At 39.1% G+C, this 18742-nt stretch overlaps 1 protein-coding gene across 12 annotated transcripts in view; it reads left to right on the top strand.

The window, feature by feature from the left end:
* Positions 1-18742, top strand: part of UTRN (utrophin) — a 569920-nt gene that overhangs the window by 486431 nt on the left and 64747 nt on the right. For all 12 annotated transcript variants that reach the window (XM_075924350.1, XM_075924351.1, XM_075924354.1 and 9 more), the window contains 3 exons: positions 695-896; positions 9676-9761; positions 16159-16316. In XM_075924350.1, the coding sequence (XP_075780465.1) occupies positions 695-896; positions 9676-9761; positions 16159-16316 (446 nt within the window). The remainder of the gene's footprint in view (positions 1-694; positions 897-9675; positions 9762-16158; positions 16317-18742) is intronic.

Genomic DNA, 18742 nt, shown 5'->3' on the forward strand with positions numbered 1-18742 from the left:
CAGCGGGGCGGGTGGCCCCCCGGCGTTGGCGTTGGTGGCGTGCTCGCCCCGGGGCTGGGCAATAGCGGCGGTCCCTCCGGCTCTGAATCTGGCGGCAGGTCCGGCGGCAGGCCTGCAGCTTGGGCTGGAGCTCCTTCCTCCCCGGCGGTCTGCCCCAACTGAGCAGCCCGGCAGTCTTTTATAGTGAGGCTGCACTTCGAGCATGCCCAGTAGGGGTGTGGGGGAGGGTCGTGCTCTACCCAATAAATGGGCTCCTCTCCCTCCTGCTCAGTGCGGGGCAGGTTAGCCCCGTCACAATAATCAAGGCCAGATTCTGCCTTCTGAGTTGTTCAGGAGACTCCCAGTAAAATTAGTAGAATCTCATTTGAATTCTGCATCTGAGGGCAGAATTCACTGATGATCACACAGCTCTCACCAGTTGTTTTAAACCAGTTTTGCTGAGTAGCATAGCATTTGTGTGGTTTGCTTGTATGATTAATTAAACCAAACTCACCCAGAAAAAAACAAAAGCACCCCAAGCTATAGAGTCCTTCTAGCAGAGAGGGGTGCTTCACTAATGCTAGTATGGTTAGAGGCAGAGCTTCAGCTAACCTGTCTGTAAATAATGCTGTAATGGCATCAGAATTCAGGAGGCAAATGCTGTATCCAGTGATGAAGCATCATTATTAATAGTCTTTTTTTATTATGTTATTAGTGGACCTGTTGGATTTGAACACAACAAATGAAGTTTTCAAACAGCACAAGCTGAGCCAAAATGATCAGCTCCTCTCTGTCCAGGATGTGATCAGTTGTCTCACTACTGCTTACAGTGGACTTGAAGAGAAGCACAAGGACATGGTGAATGTTCCTCTTTGTGTAGATATGTGTCTCAACTGGCTGCTCAACGTGTATGATACGTAAGTAATATGTTCTTATTTACCACATGTAGCTCATTGTTTCCATGTAGCACATGCAAAATTAATACCATGTGTACAGTGAGTTCAGTGCAGTTGTATCTGACATGACGTGTGTAAAAGGAAACATCATAGAGTGTAGCACTAGCATTTTATATTCTCTCTCTCTCTCTCTCTCTCACACACACACACACACACACACACACACACACACACACACACACACACACACACACACACACAAAATATAGTCATGTAAGCAGATTCAATGGGGTCTACCAAGGTGGGTCTGCCTGGGTGTGTATATAGTATGCTACAGCTACATAATGTACCAAAGAAGCATATTGAAGTATATCCCTCATTTGGCAATTGATAATACTGTGTTGGGTGCAGAACCAGACAAGCACTAAGAAAATTGCAAAGTGCAGAGCATCCATTCCAAATTTAAAGATGCCAAATAGCCAGAAATCCAAAATAACTATCAAAAAATCTTGATGCCATCCATCCAACACAAAAAGTAGAACTAACTACAGCATTCCAACCAACATCAACTCCTGCAGAAACCAATATACCATGATCCACCATGTGGACACAGAAAACCACCCTAACAATATCAATCTATCAAAGCTAGCCTTGACTCGAACTGAATTACTTCAAATCTCCAGTGGACTGATTCTGCCCAAGCTGATCATATACTAATGAGGAAAAGGATAAGAATTCTTCTGCTACTTTCTTCTTAAGGAATTCTTTCACAACAAAGATTACATTATCTACAACCCCCACATTCCCCTGACAGAAATCAGAATAATCTGATTGGACATCACCAAGAGAACAAAACTCACACTGCATCATAATGTCAAATGCCTCCAGAAAAAAATGATACTGAAATCCTCAACAGACACTATATCCATCATAATCTTCTGCCACTGAGGGAATAGCTGCGTATTCTCTGAAACCCAACCACAAGATAGCAATCAAACCCACAAACAGTGCTTAATTGCAGTGACTATGTCAACAAGGCCAAAGACAACTTTCACAGCTCCTACAATGAAAAGCTCTAAGGAATGTAAAGATACCATCAAATTATTGCCTATACAACTCTATGAAAAATTCTACAACTATATCTCTCCACAAACCCACTCCAGAATGCACAAACAAGGGAACCTAGGGAGGCCCATGATATCTGTTTGACGCTCTTATCGAAGAAATATCAGGACTTGTCGAAACCACCCTTAAACTACTCTGTGGACAAAGAACCATCTTAGTAGTCAAGTGTGATGGGGCGGATAAAGCCCGACCTTCCTGCTTAGAGGCCTTTCAGCACCCTGGCCAGTAGCGGGAGCAGTGAAGAGGTCCTCCAATCAAGGTAGAGGGGCAGCCTTCACTGCAGCCAATCAGGGTGTTGCAGGCTGCTATATACGGAGCTGCTAGCTAAGGCCAGTCAGTTCCTTCCTGGCGCTCAACCCAGGCAGACCTCTGAGCTGACTGAGGAATATCAGAACCATGGACAGCTCCGAGTGGGAGCTGGGCCCTCAGAACTGAGTGGAGCTAGATCCCACAGCTAAAGGCTAGCGAGCAACAACTTTGCAGAACCTTGCATAAGGGGAATTTGGCAACACGCTCTAGAGAAGTGCTGGATGAACGGCATCCCCGGGGAAGTGGCCCAGGGACGTGATCACAATTACTGACCTTGAAACTTGGCAGGTAACTGCTATGTATAGGGTCCCTGAGCCGGGACCCAGAGGAGTGGGTGGGCCTGGGTTCTCCCTCCCCCAACTCCCTGCAAACCACACCCGAGTGAGGGGGTAAAAGAAGAGGTCTGAACCTCGGCCAAGGACTGGACTTTGACACATCCTCAGACAGGCGAGGTAACTACTACAAGACCCTTTTGGCCACTAAGGGTCACTCGCACACAGGACTGAATCTGTTACATCAAGTCACTATTAATTTCCTCCAGAAACTCCAGAACATTAACTTTCCTCAGAATACCATCCTTGCCATCAAGGCTATCACTTGCCTACACGCCAATATCCCTCCCGAGGACTGCATCACTGCTTGGTTCAAATATATAATAGATCATGCACAATGGAATTGGTCCTGCCTTGGACAGGGGGCTGGACTGGATGACCTCCTGAGGTGTCTTCTAGCTCTGTGATTCTATGAGTGCTCAGAAATCCACCCAAAACACATAATCAAACTAATTCATTTCATAATTCTCCATAGCCACTTCACATTTAACAACAAACATTTTGTCATAATCATAAAAACAGCCATGGGAACTAGGATTGCATTCCAGTTTGCCAGCCTCATCATGGGTAACTTTGAGGAAAAATCTCTGGAAAAGTGCACCATGAAACCAATTATACATAGACAACATTTTCATCCTCCAGACAAGTGAACAGAACCGCTTCATAGATTTTCACCAGAACTTCAACAATTACTACCCATCCAAATCTCTCTAGAACATTCCCATGCCAGCATCAACTGGCCATCACAATCAACTTGAAATATACTATTAAAATAATATACAAAGAACCAACCTATCATCACACTTACCTCCATAAATCCAACAGCCATCCCTGATACATCAAGAAATCTATTATTTATAGCCAGCCACTGAGACACCATAGAATATGCTCCAAAAATAAAGTCCAAGACATACGCCTAAGATGCATCCTTGTTTGGTGAAGCAGATTTTAAGCAACACCAGAAAAGTAAATTGCATCATGGAAAGGGCCACCCAAATACCACAGAAGAAGCTTTTTTTCACTGTAGGAAAAAGAAACCCACTGACTCCCCTCCTCATAATTTTCACGTGCCATCCCACACTGAAACCCATATGGGTATTATGGAAAAAAGTATAACACACATTTCATGTGGACAAATAACATCCTGAAAGATTTCTTTCAGAAAAGCCCCCCCCTAGCCTGAAGGTCATTCAACTCTCCCTTATCCAAAACTTTGCCACGTTCATCATCAGAGGCAAACTCCTCATAAACCAAGACACACTAACTCTGAGTAGCACCAGACCCAGTCCAAACAATAGATGCAAAACCTGTAGGTATGATCAGCAAATCCCACAACACACCTTTCAAAATTCATTGTTCTTACACCATGTGTTGGATAAGCATGTATATCTCATTCAAGTGCATCAAAAGCCCCAATAACAACTATGTGGGTGAAGCAAGACAAACACTGCTTATGAATAGACTCACAGAAAAATGAAAAAAGTCAAAAACAAATTATCGCCCCTGGGTGAACACTTTTCACAAAGTTATTGCTTTATTTCTGATTCTTTCAATACTCATGCTCAAGGCAAATTTGCACAACAACTTCATAACTCTGCTAGACATTAATATGTCATGCTGCCTTCAATCCTTAATTGCTAAATCAAACCCTTTCTGCATAGTAATATAAACCCCTATTGATACACAGCACTTAGAGAAGTTAATTTGAAATAACAGAGGCCTACATGCATGTATTTACCTTTATCTAAGTGTTATCTCTAGATTCATAACTGAGGCAGCTCTGGCTTATCCTCCATTTCTGAGCTGGGAGAAGAAAGCCCAGATTACTTGCAGCATTTTCTTGACTCTGAGGGCAACCTGCAGTTTGATGCTTGTGGCTGGCCTGTGACAGCTGACTAGGCCTCACAAGGCTTCGGCTGAGGAGCTGTTTAATTTCAGCAGAGACATTTGGGCTCTGGCTTGAGCCTGGGGTCTAGGACTCTTCAAGGTGGGAGAATCTCAGACCCTTGCGTAGGATATATCTAGATTGCAGAGTTTTTCTGAGATACCTCTGGTATCCCGAAAAAGCTCTTCTGCGTCCAAGGAATGCGTCTGCTTTTCTGAAAAAAAAAAAATCGGAAAAGCAGATGCATTTTTTCAGCATCCCTGTAAACCTTATTCTACAAGGAAGAAGGGATGTTCCGAAAGAGGCTTTTTTCTGACAGTTGGCCCTGTATGGACAGGCCAATTGTGGGAAAAGCCTCTTTCGTAAGAAAAGAGGAAAAAGATACACAAATTGCGGTTTGCAATTTGCGTATCTTTTTCCTATAGAACTTTGTAGTCTAGACACAGCCATAGAATATTCTGGTCTGGATGGACTCAACTAGGTACTTTCTCCCCTCACCTGATGTCCCAGCCATTATTATTTTAACGCCTTTATAACTGGGTATCTGACAAACTGTCTCATGTCACTGTTTTAACTTTCCTTCTGGGCTCCTCATCAGACCCTTAATAGCTTCCTTTGATTTAACTCTGAATTCAGGCAGGCAGCAATGCACAATTGCACAGTGACCAGAGTCACATGCACTATTTATAAGAAATACTGCAGATATTTTTTTTCAGTTCATCACGAATGTATCACAGAAACAGAGGTACAGGTGCAGATACATTCCTTGACTTGGAAGTTGTTGAATGCTTAGTATCAGAAAATGGATAGTATCAAAGGAGAAAGTTGACTTTTGATTCCTAAGTATTAATCACTGATACATTATTTTTCAGCTTGCTCCTTGCTCACAGATTTGAATGAAAAGCCAATTGTTTGTTTTTGTTATTAAAATATGTGTAGTGACAAACCTTTATCCCGTTCAGTATTATTTCTTACTTTCTTGTCCCATTTGGTTATTGTATTGAAAGTGTTGATATGATGCCTGACTCTAAACTTTTTAGACTGATTAAACTTTGATACAAAATATGAAAAATATTAGATTCCTTACTCTCAAAGTTAGAGAGTAAATATTCTCTCTCTCTCTTTCCATCTTTATCTCCCACAAATATTAAAGATTGGGAAATCATTTTAAATTTCCACTTTTGTAATGTCCTTTAGAATGGAACTAATTTGTCTCTTGGCATTTTCTTTGTTTATTACATCAGTATTATAAATATATAGTGTTCCAAATCATTAAACGTCCTACAAAAGCATCTATTTGTCAGTGGCTATTAACCTGAGTTTTAATTAGTGGTTTGCAGATTGAACAACTTCTCAGTTATAATAAAACTTACCTGCTGATGTGTATAGCCATTAGAGGGAAGCAATTTACTTTTAGAAACAGCTGACAACAATAAAGTCTATTGTTTTTGGTATTTTCTGACACCTTGAGAATTACTAATTCTTCCAGCTAGATAAAAGAAAGGAGCAGAGATTAAATCTACTCCCTGCAATATTTACGTTATCAAGAACTCGAAGGTTTTTTTTGTTGATTTAGCATCTGCATTGTAAATTGTTTCAGCCTTAAACTTGATCACTCGAGAATTTTGTCTGGTCCAAAACACCTTTAAAATATAGTATTGAAAATATAACTTGTAGGCACAATGTGAACAACAGAAGAAATAGTCTTAAATGTCTTCTTGAGGTGTGTGTGTGTGTGTGTGTGTGTGTGTGTGTGTGTGTGTGTGTGTGTGTGTGTGTGTGTGAGAGAGAGAGAGAGAGAGAGTCTCAAATAATTTTTTTAAAGTAGCTCTCACAGGTAGGTTGTTGCACTAGGATACATTTAATCTGAAATTACATACAAATAAATAACTAGATTATTTTCTTTAATGGCTATCATATATTATACCATTTTAGGAAACATATGTCACTTGTATAAAAATGGACCACCAAGGTTATAGATAACACTAAAACATAATACCTCCTGAAGGATTTGCTTTACATTTATTATAAAGGGACACACATTACTTGGCATTTAGTAAGTTTGCCTATGGGGATCAGTAACCCATTCTTATTTGAAAGTAATTCAAAGAACCCTAAATGAGCCACATAGTGTCCATAAGGAAACTTGTATGGGATTTCTGCTGATTTTGTAACTACTTTATCAGGTAGTATTTTGGAGGGAAATTTAACGTTTTCAGATGTCTATTATCCTAAAGTGAAGGGTATTTTCTGCATGAATGCCTGTTTGAAAGGCTGGGTGTGCTGCTTCTTTTTTTTTTTTTTTTTCATTCTGCATATCCAGTTGTGTGTCATGTTATGGTAAGCGATGTTGTATATCCTAGATTCCTGTAAGATTCAAAGCTGTTCTCCTACAGACAAGTCATTATCTTTTCTTTGTGGTTCACTCTTCCAATAAAGAGTCATAACTTTGTTGTTGTAAAATTGCCAGTGATCTATTCATAGATGTTGCATTTACTATAATTTCTTATATTTTCCTATTTTTTCCTTAAAATTAGGTCAGTGAATTCCAGTCTTCATGCTAGCTCACATAGGCTATGTCTAGACTGCTGCTTTTTTCGGTAAAAGGTATGCAAATTGCGATCTACAATTTGTGTATCTTTTACAAATAGTTTTGTCAGAAGAGGCTTTTCCAAAATTTGGCCCGTCTATACTGGGCCAAATTTTGGAAAACCCTCCTCTTTCGGAAGAGCCCTTCTTCCTCATGGCATGAGGAAGACAGGGCTTCTAAAAGAGTGAGTCTGCTCTTCTGCAAAAAAATGTCAGAAGAGCAGATGCATTCCCTGGTATCCTGGAAAAACTCCGTAGTCTAGACATAGCTATATTGTGCTCTTTTGATAAAGAACTGGCAACTTTGCTTTAGAATATCTTATAATGATTTTATGGACTCCTCTCCATTGGGACCCCCAATCATGTAACATACAAATCATGACTTTGAGTTGCTACTGTGATTACTGCACAATATATTACATTGTGTCTCGTCCATGTAATCTTCATGATGATGCATCTGCGTTGTGTCATACCAAATGTCATTAGATCAATATAGTGATGTTAGATTCTGGAGTGTTGGGTTCATATTATAGGTCAGGCTGGTCGCACGGCACTTCATTGAAATTACCCACTTCCTGTTATAGAACTCTGTTTTCAGCTTTTTATAACTTTGCCAGAACTTTAACTATTTGTGCTAAACGTTTTTATGCACTAAAAGTCTGCCACAGGATGGTTTAAAAAATATAATGGAAATGGTTCTGCTGTTTTCAGAATAAGGCTAAGGAAACGCACATTGTTTTACCTGGGCTAAAAAATTTTGATGACCTTTTCTTTGAAAAGCTCTAGCATCTCCATGCTGGACCAAGAGCCTGAAGGTTGGGGGGGGGGGAGGAGGTGGTGGTTTCCTAATCCTGTAACAGTACACCCAAAATCTGACCAATTTATAAGACTTTGCACAATTGTATTTTGCACATGCTCAGTGCAGACTCATATTGTAGCAGTTAAATTCCCCAAAGATGCTCTGGATACTGTTCATTCTTCATCTTAGCTAACAGGATTTACTCTATAGGTGCATATCTGGGCTACTGTGTACTGTATTGGGTCCAGGTCTGGGCCGCACTGAGGAGAAAGCTTCCTGAATCAAATGCAAAGGGGAAAAGAGAGGTTCTTTCTTCAGACAGCTTCCTCTGCCATCCTGCCTGTAGGGGTCTTTGGAAGTAGTTTAAGGCAATGAAGATGTTTGGGTGGAGTAAATTAAGATAAGAACCTAGGGTATGGGGACTGGAGTGGGATGCTGGCAAGATAAAGGGAGAGGGCTTGGGGTTTGGGGTGGGCAGAGATTAAGACTAACAGCAGCGAAGATGATTAGGACTGCACTGTTTGGTAATATGTGCCAGTTGGTGATGAGGAGACTGCGAGTAGATGACGAGCCATGTAGCTGGGCAAAGAAGCTGGGGCAGAGAACCAGTTGAGCTCGAGGGAAGGAATTGATGGGGAAGGGAAGATAGATATGACAAGGATGTGGGATACAAAGAAAACAACTGGCATTGGTTAACAACAGGGAGGAGGACAGAGGGTCAGGACTGGGTGGAGAATTCTGAAATTGGACTAGGACCCTGGAATGGGAAATTGCGACTAGGACTGAGCCACAATTTTTTGGCAAAATGTTTTCATTAGAAAGTGACAATTTATCAAAATCAGAACTGTTAACAAGAAGGGGGGGATGAGTTTTGACAAATTTCTCATTTAAAAAAAATGGGGGGGAAAAACGGCAGTTGTCTAAACAAAAATAGTTTCACATATCACAAAGTGTGTGTGTGATATATGCTTTAAAAACAGCTCTCATGCATACCACATACAAAGAAAAGCAAGTATGTGTGTATTTTCAGTCTTGAAAGAGACATTAGTAAAGACAAAAATCTGCAAGTTCTTAATTAGTGCAGTTTTTGAAACAAGCTTTTGAACTTTCTTAAATGATGGTCTTTTCCTCTCCTTTTCCTGATTTTATCACATTAGTACCAATTATTAACTGCATTTTGCTTATGAGTTTAAAATTGCATCATTTGGAGCCTGGTGTGTATCTTGTTTTTTTTAAAATGTCACACAGCATGAGTCTGAAGTCATATTGCAAATGGCTCCACATTCTCTAATTGGCATATACATTCATCTGTTTATATGCTGGTGCATCTATACATAAAACTGTTTTAAAAAGAGAGATGAAGCACAGTGGGTAAAAACATTAATGAATCTATACAGTATAAGAGTTTAGTTTCATTTTACAGTCTCCATCTCTTACTGTATAGTGTGCTTCCCTGCTGTCTGTTGGTGTGTACTTTTTGTTGTGTAAATCGCATTTATCAAATCATACTATGATTGTACAGTGTAAAATTTAATCATTTTAGGGGTAGTATGAAATGGTAAGTTAAGATGTACCCATGTTGATAAGTTTTTGTAAGGAGAATTCTCTTAATTTGATTATCAGTTCTAATGGCCTGAAGTTACTTGTTTTAAGGATTTAAGTATAGCTTGTGTAACTTGCCAAGAGTTTTGAATTTGGGATGAATCTATGCCAAAGTATTAATGGAATTTAAGCTCTTTAATAGACTTTGTACAATTTCAGGGGTCGGACTGGAAAAATCAGAGTGCAGTCCCTGAAGATTGGGTTGATGTCTCTTTCCAAGGGTCTTCTAGAAGAAAAGTACAGATGTGAGTAAGAACTTATTCCATAAAATGTGTGAATCTCTACTTTCAATATTAAAAGACAGAATCATGATTTAAACAAAAATCATAATCATCCTCCTGCCCAAGAAGATGATCATGATTTTGATGGGAGAGTAGATTAACGTTAGCTTTTTCACTGTCATCAATCATAGCTGTAAACTGTAGGAAAATATGCTGTAACTGATAAACTATGCAGTTACAACATATGGTAAGGAGGGATTAAGTGATGTCTTGTTTTGCATTTATTTAGAATGATCCTTTGCCTGTTTAACAAAATAATGTACCATTCATATGTTCCGTTTATGGAAAAATCAGACAAGTCAGAGATTAGAACAGGTGCATAGGTTTGATAAACTACTGCAAGGAAATACATCGACATACAACAGCTTCCTTAAATGTGGCTGTTTATGAGGAAGAATGACTGCCGCTTTGTAGATACTGCTCCATCTGAACTTTCTGTCTGTGCCTTATCCTAGGTATGAAATTATATTGATTTAGATATTTAAAATTTTTGAGGATGTTGAAAATTTTGAAAAGATTTAATGAAATAGCAACATTTAGCACAAATAATTACAGAATATTAAGAGTGGCATTCTATTATACAGTATCTTATGAGTAATTCAGAACAAAGGAATAATGCAATCCTATGAGAGGTCTAATAATACAGGGATTTAAAATTAGCTTTCATGGGAATAGCACTTTGGCACACTACAAAGTGTGTGAAATAAAAGTATACAGGGAGAATATTTGTTATACCTTTCACAGAAAACTGGAGTTCTCTGGGAATATATTCCTAACTTTTTAAGAGAGCATGAAAATTCATGTAAATTGCTGATTACCATAGCTAAATTAGCAAAAATTGTGTGCAGCGAGGCTAGTTTCAACATCTGTGTTTTTGTACAGTCATAGTCTATCCCCAGCATGTTCTGGATTTTTTTCTATTCCCTTGCGTAGTTTAGTTTATATGAATTTGTCTTTGTTTTCATGAAAGAGACTTGGAGTTGGGCCCCTATATAATTAACCAAAATTCAGAATAAGGCAACAGAATGGGATTTGTGAAAAAATGAAAAACTGATTATAGATTCTAGGGCAGGGATGAGCAATAAAAAACCCAGCATCCCTCAGGATTAGTCCCTGGTGAGCCGTCACTGCTATGTTTACCTGCACTATTGGCTAGGGGGTCGGTGATGCGGTGGGGGGAGGAGGAGATGTGTCAAGAAATTACTTTTCCTGGTCTGGCAAAATCCCTCATGTGGGACTGGTCAGGTTCCAAGGGTGCTGGACCAAGGAGGTCCAACCTGTATCACTAAATGTATCTCCAGGGCATGATGTAGTCTTCATGCGACTTTTTCCTTTTTTGAGCCAAAATCCTGGCATTTTCTTTCTCAGTTTAGGCTCTCCTCTTTAGGAATTCAAAGGCTATGGAGATTTCAGTATGCTTTGTTAGAATTGCATTTGAAGTCTTTTGCAGAGGACACATCTTGCTGGCCATGCATTGTTTTCTTATGCCATAGAAAAAATCTGGTCAGTGCATTGGACTGTAAAATAAGCAAGCTTTATCCCACAGAAACATTGGGACATATCCTTCCTTTTCTTTGGGTGCTTTAGAATTTTACTTTAACCTACTTGGCCATGAGCTACCGTTGGTTTCTCAACTCTTAGAAGAGTATTTTGAATAAACACATTAATCTGGTCAGTGCATTGGATTGTAATTTGATTCTGATTTCAGGTGACTCCCTGATTTCAAACTCCCATATAGAGAACATGACCTATGAAGGAAGGCTGAAAGAATTGGGTTTGTTTAGTTTAGAAAAGAGAAGACTGAGGGGGAACATGATAGCCATTTTCAGGTATCTAAAAGGGTGTCATAAGGAGGAGGGAGAAAACTTGTTCATCTTGGCCTCTGAGGATAGAACAAGAAGCAATGGGCTTAAACTGCAGCAAGGGAGGTTTAGGTTGGACATTAGGAAAAAGTTCCTAACTGTTAGGAATAAATTGCCCAGGGAGGTTATGGAATCCCCATCTTTGGAGATATTTAAGAGTATGTTAGATAAATGTCTATCAGGGATGGTCTAGACAGTATTTGGTCCTGCCATGAGGGAAGGGGACTGGACTCGATGACCTCTCGAGGTCCCTTCCGGTCCTAGTATTCTATCATTCTATCATTCTATGAATCCTATATTTTTTATACCCTATGTGATCAGATGATCTCAAAGCAACTGATCCACAGAGATTGTTGGTAGTATCTTCATCGGTTGCTTTGCTTTTGGAAACTGGCTTATAGGAAATTACAATTTCCCCCTGCTCTTCCAATTACATATTAATTTATCATCTGTTTAGAAACCATTTAGAGCCAAGTCCATGTTCTGTTCCGTTAGGAATGCGTTGATTCAGATGCATTCTGAATAGTAATAGAGAGGTAGCCATGTTAGTCTGATCTAGCTAAAACAAAAGGAAAAACTATGTAGCACTTTAAAGACTAACAAGATGGTTTAATAGGTGATAAGCTTTCGTGGGCCAGACCTACTTCCTCAGATCATATTCTGAAAGGGAATTGGCATGACCATACATACCAAAGGAATACAATGAAGAAAGTGAACATTTTCATTGTATTCCTTTGGTATATATGGTCATGACAATTCCCTTTCAGAATATGATCTGAGGAAGTGGGTCTGGCCCACGAAAGCTCATCACCTATTAAACCATCTTGTTAGTCTTTAAAGTGCTACATAGTTTTTCCTTTTGTTTTAGGCATTCTGAACACGTTTTGATGTCACAATTTCTGATAAAATTAAACTGCTTCTCTATATTCTTTGTAAGAATTCAGATTTACGTAGGAAATATAAGGAAAAAGTTTTATCAAATAGAATTGCTAGTTGTATTAAGAAAATAGATTACACAATTGAAGCCTCAATTCAAGAAAGCATCACTATTCAGGAAAAAGCTTTTGCTTAACTTGTCCATATGGTTTCTTGACTACCGATAGAGTAAAAAAAATGCTTCAGTGAACTGGAGACTAGAGAAATACAGCAAACAAAAAGTTAATAAATGTGTTAAAATATATATTGGTTGCTTTAATAACTGTTTAACCCAGTCTAATTTTGAAATATTCAGAACAGAATAAACAAAATGTTGTTCAGTACTGTTATTACTGTAAGTTATTTATATATCATTTACTAGCAGACTTACCCAGTATTTCCCAGGACTTTCAGGGCAGGGCCGTGTGTGTGTGTGTGTGTGTGTGTGTGTGTGTGTGTGTGTGCGTGCGCGGTGGGGCCCAGGAGACCTGTTCTCTCCCTCTCTCTCTCTCTTCCCCCCCCCCCCTTCCCCTGAACCTCCTGCTTGCCAAGGGCCTGTTCTCTTCTCCCCAGCCATCCCTTGCCCACTAGGGGCCTCTTCTCTCCCCCTTAGTGCCAGTAAAGCAAGGCCACACACAGTTGTATTAGTTAGATGATTGTGTGACAATTCTTAGGAATTTTGGATTATTCTGTTAGGTTCCTCCTACCTTTAATATATTTAAGCTCTGAGTTTCCCCCATCTCACATTTCCTACCCATCTTGATGGAATAGAACCTTTTTTTCCTCTTCAATTTAACCTACTTACTGATTTCAGTCTACACACAAGCTCTTAAAGTCTTTGGATTGTGAAATCCTCAGAGGGTGATTGATGGGTTCATCTACTACTGTAACAGACACTAATAGTCTGTTCCCCATCAGCACTGCTGTCAACATGTTATTCCCTGCCACAGCCCAGCATCTTCACTTGCCAGGGTTACTGTTTCTAGGATAGTTGAAGTCAGCTGGCCAGAAAGTACCTTATTGTGTTCTTGATTCAGGAAGCTCCTTTACCTTGCCGAACACAGTCAACCTGGCACTGGGTACTATTGGGAGGTGACAGCCCCCAATTTCTCACTACACTTAGCCCAAACACAGTCTCCCTAGGTCACAAGAAAGTCCGGGGGGGTGGGGGGGGCTGTGAATTATGTAAACAAATCCCTTCTTCTACAAATGAATCTGCTACCTATAGCACCATCAACTGATCATCTTTCTCTTCCCTCTCTGCCATCTTAATTCATCTTATATTTTTTACACACACACGCGCCCCAGTCAACATAAGGGTCAGAATTTGGGAAAATGCTTTTCCACTTTTCTCCCAGTCATGGTGGCTGCTCAGCCTTTGTACCTGCCTTTGTGCCAGCTTCCAGTAGGCAAAGAAACCAGAAGAAACACTGAAGAGGGGGCTGAGAGAGCTGTCCTCCCATCAGCTCTGCAAAGCTTAACTTGTGGTTGCTACAAAACTGCTGTTCCCCAGAAAGCTGAACAGGAGTCTGAAAGCCTAGGATGAAGCAGCTAAAACCAATAATAAATGTATAAAAATTCCCAAAATATGATTGTTAATCCAGATGTTTCTTTTGTTACATTTCTCTTAAAACCCAAACTACCATACCAATAACTAACTAACTAAATAAACAAATAAATTTTAAAAAAATTGTGCCCAGTGTTTGAGAAGTGCTTACACCTGCAAACAGTTTCTGCCTACTTCTCCATCAGAAATATAGTCAGAAGGGATTTTTAACTATATTAAATCTTAAACAATAAATGTGTGTTATGTTAAGAGTGGTGCAATATATGGAAAATTGTACAAATGGATTCTTTTTAATTAAAAAAATATGGAAAACCTCAATTGGGAACAGAAACACAACTGGAAAGAAAACGTACGCATCTCCAGGTCTTGTTGGATTTATATCGTAGATAAACTTAAGACAGGATTCTGAGAGAGAGACTCAATATTTAAAATGTGGAGACAGACTAATGTAGTTTGCAAATGTGGATATGCAGAATTAGATCATGAATTGAAACAAGGGTCACTGAGGAAAATGACTGTGTCACAGCTTTAGCGTTTGGTATTAAGAATACCACTGAAGTGATGTAGTGGAATAAAAAACAGGATATAAGAGCAACAAACTGAAAGTTCAGTAATTGGAACTATAAGATTATTAGTGGGCTGGGCTGTGAATTTAGTTTGGACTTGAATTCCCAAGTAAGTTAGAACAACATTCCAATATTACTCTGCTGGGCACATCTGTTTCTTCTTAATTTAAAGTTTCTTATTTTACAAACATTAAGTTCTTGGGCTGAAATTCTGAGGTCAGTGGGAAAGCCTCTATCAACTTCAGGAACCCCATGATTTCTCCCTTCAGTTTCTTACCTAGGAAAATTGTTTTTGAGTGAATGTGAATTGCTGCACTACTGTTTTCCTGAGACTCTTGCACGGCACCATAGAAAAATAGCTCTGAGATTTTTTTCACTGCTCTATTAATCGTAACAGCTGAAGTTTAGTATTAGTTTAAATGTCCACCCTGCTAACTATCTAGCTTTTGATCATTTAAGTACAATCAGCTAAGTTGTTGGATTTTATATAAATAAAAAATGGAAGAGACTAGTTGGATTTGCATCTAATCCATATTCAGTAGTCAGTGCAAAATTATTGCCTACAAACTATTGTACAAAGCTCGTCTTGCCTGATTTTAAATGAATCAAGTAGCTTCCAACATTTCCCTTGAAAAACTATTTCACTGTTCCATAGGTGCACTGCCAGAAACTATTTTGCTGCCCTTTTACAGCCTCAGTTTTTCTTTTCTTAATATTATTCCTATCCTAGTTATGCCTCATGAGGCTTTACATGTGCTGCAGGAAAAGAGGGACAAGTAAAGGGCAGGTGTGTGGAAGGATATGGTTATCCAGGGTTGTAGCGGCAAATATAATTAAAGTTATAGCATAAGTACTGTAGCTGTAGATAGATAAGTGATAAGGTTCTGAATCTTCCAACGTTTTATGTACCAACTGTGATATCTGTCAGTTCAGATGCAAATTTTTTCTGCCCCAATCCAGTCTGCTGGTAGCTCAAGTTTTAGCATAAATGTATCTCATACATGGAATTATTCCTATGATAATGTGAAAACTTTAGGTGCTACGGAAATAAGTGTATCTTATTTTAATCCTATATTATTTTGTTTTGAGGTATTTCCCACTTTTCTGTCAGATGGGTGATTATTGAGAGTTATAATACAGTAGGGTTTATTTCATTTCTTCTTTTAAAGGAAATTAAAATAAGCAACAAAAACTACACTTACTGGGTCTGATTCTGTCTTCATTGACACCAGTGTAAATCAGGAAAAACATTACTGAAATTGAGTTACACTAGGATAAAACGGTTGTAAGCCATGGGAGAATTAGACCAACTGTAATTACATTTGAAATAGGAAATATTATAAAACCCATATATCTGAGGTGCAGACAAATAATTAGAAAAAGAAAAAAGATCAAATTGAGACTAAAATGATTTTCCCATATGAACCTTTGATTATCATCTCTAATTGCAGATCTCTTTAAGGAAGTGGCAGGGCATACAGAAATGTGTGACCAGAGGCAGCTTGGCCTGTTACTTCATGATGCCATCCAGATCCCCCGGCAGCTAGGAGAAGTAGCAGCTTTTGGTGGTAGTAATATTGAACCCAGTGTCCGTAGTTGCTTCCAGCAGGTAAGATCAACAACTTTTCTTTATGTTTGGAATGCATCCACTGTATCTTTTTGTTCTGAATCTTTTTATATGTTCAGAAACTTTATTGAGGCCAGAATCAACTATGGCATTAGTAGACAGGCTCTTTATATTATAGTGTAAAAATAATAAAAGACATACAGTACACTTCATCAAAATATGTAAGTAGAATGTGTATTAAATGCAACTCATTCAACAGATCAACAGAAAGAAGATCAACAGAAAGATAGATAGAGTCAAAATATGTAAATATTTTCAAGGTATAGACTGGACCATTCTGAAAAACAAAATAAGAATTAAGCAGTAGAGCTATATTAAGAAATAAGTATTACAGGTATGAAAAAAATCACATTTTATTTATTCTAAAATAGGTCAGCTATAGGCTGCCATTAACTACAAAACTCTAAAATATGGTTTGTTTTGTTGTTCTTGTAGTAAAGAAAAAAGACAGAGTAACCCCAGTCCATAATGATAAAACATATATAAAACATGTTTTTAAAGTTGTAATCACAACTTTCCTATCTTTAACACAAATCATGATCAGAGAACAACAGAGTTAGACAGGGCCACAAAGGTCATGTAGTCTAATCCCCTATCAAGATGCAGGATTTGGTATATTAAAACCATCTAAAACAGAGAGCTATCCTGCCTCTCTTTGAAAACCTCTAGTCAAGGAAGCTTCCATAATCTTCTTAGGCAGTTTGTTCTATTACTCTACTGCTCTTACAGTTAGGAAGTTTACAGTGGAACGAGGTGTACCGGTAGTTCGGATTAGAGAGCCTAATCCAAACTACCTACTCCGTGTCGCGTGTAGCTGTGGACACGGAGTCCGAACTACTGGGGCTTTTAAAATGGCGGCGCCCGGCAAGGTGCAAATGAAGCCCGGGATATTTAAATCCCGAGCTTCATTTGCAACTTCGGTTGCCTACATTAACCACCACCCTAGTTCGAACTAGGGTGGTAGCGTAGACATACCCTGTGGCAAGAGAGAACAATTTTTCTACATGTTTTGTATGACAGCCATTCAGGTACTGGATGACTACAATCGTATCCCCACTTAATCGTCTATTTTCCAAACCAAACATGCCTAAGTTTTTTTCAGCCTTTGCTTATATGGCTTGTGTTCCATTACTTTGGCCATCTTATTTGCTCATTTCTAGATCCTTGCCAGTTCCTCTACCTCTGTTCTGTGCAGCAGTGGCTAAAATTGGAAAACAGTACTCCAGCTGAGGTCTAATCACGGAGTACCATCATCTCCTGTGACTTACTATCTCCTTATTAAAGGAACCCAGAATAATGTGTGAGGGTTTTGGTTTTGGTTTGTTGGCTGTGTGTGTGGGCGGGGGGATAGCAGCAACATTACATTGTTGTGATCCACAACAACTCCTTCTCAGCATTGCGTCTGTCAAGCCAGTTATCCTGTATTTGTGCATTTGGTTTTTCATCCCTAAGTGATAGCACCTTCCATTTGTGTTTGTTGAATTTCTCTTTGTTTTCTATAGCTCAATTTGCAAATGTATATGATCCCTTTGAATAGTAGTTCTATATAAAGCATTGGCAGCTCTCTGTCTTCTGCAAAATTGTTCAGTATGCTCTCTATTCCCTCAATTAAGATAATGAATAAAGACGTTAAATAACACCAAACCCATAACAGATCCCTGTGGAATCCCACTTGAGGCCCCCTTCAGATATGATATAATTCCCTTAATTGTTACTCTTTGTGATTGTTTAACCCGTTGTGTCCACTTAATAGTAGTTCTATTGCACCCACACTTCTCCAATTTACTCATCAAAATGGCATGTAAGTCAATGTGCAAAGCCTTGTTAAAGCCCAATATATTATGTTCACCTCATTCCCCTGTGCAGTAAATCTGTTACTTAGTCCAAGAAGGAAATCAACCCAGTTTGGCATGATTTTTTTCTTAGTACGTCCATGCTGGCTGCTTGTGTTCACCCCTTCATTCTCCAGACATCATCTATTCATTGTCTGAATATAGGACACTGTTTGCCTATTACTGTGATGTACTTTTACGAAAATGTGTCAGACTTCAGTGGAAATTGCAAATACTTTAGCAGTTTGAAAACTAGGCAACCTATATTTAGGACAGGACTACTCAACTTTGGAAGCTCTGGGGGCCACAATGATACTCACAGCACATGCCAAGGGGTGTAACTTCAGTGTGGTTGCAAATACATGCAAATATATGCAAGTAGCTTCTTTCACAGTGACGGGCATGAATACAAACATGTCAAGATTACACAACACATAGGCCCCATTTAAGTCAGTTCTGCTGGTATTAATCAAATGCAATATTTACCCAATTTCCACCCATATGACAGCACTTTTAATGAGCCATGACAGTTCAGGAATTTAACTACTAAAATACATATCAACAGAAGACCACTAT

Source organism: Pelodiscus sinensis, chromosome 3, assembly GCF_049634645.1.
Source record: "Pelodiscus sinensis isolate JC-2024 chromosome 3, ASM4963464v1, whole genome shotgun sequence".
NCBI classification, from domain to species: Eukaryota; Metazoa; Chordata; order Testudines; family Trionychidae; genus Pelodiscus; species Pelodiscus sinensis.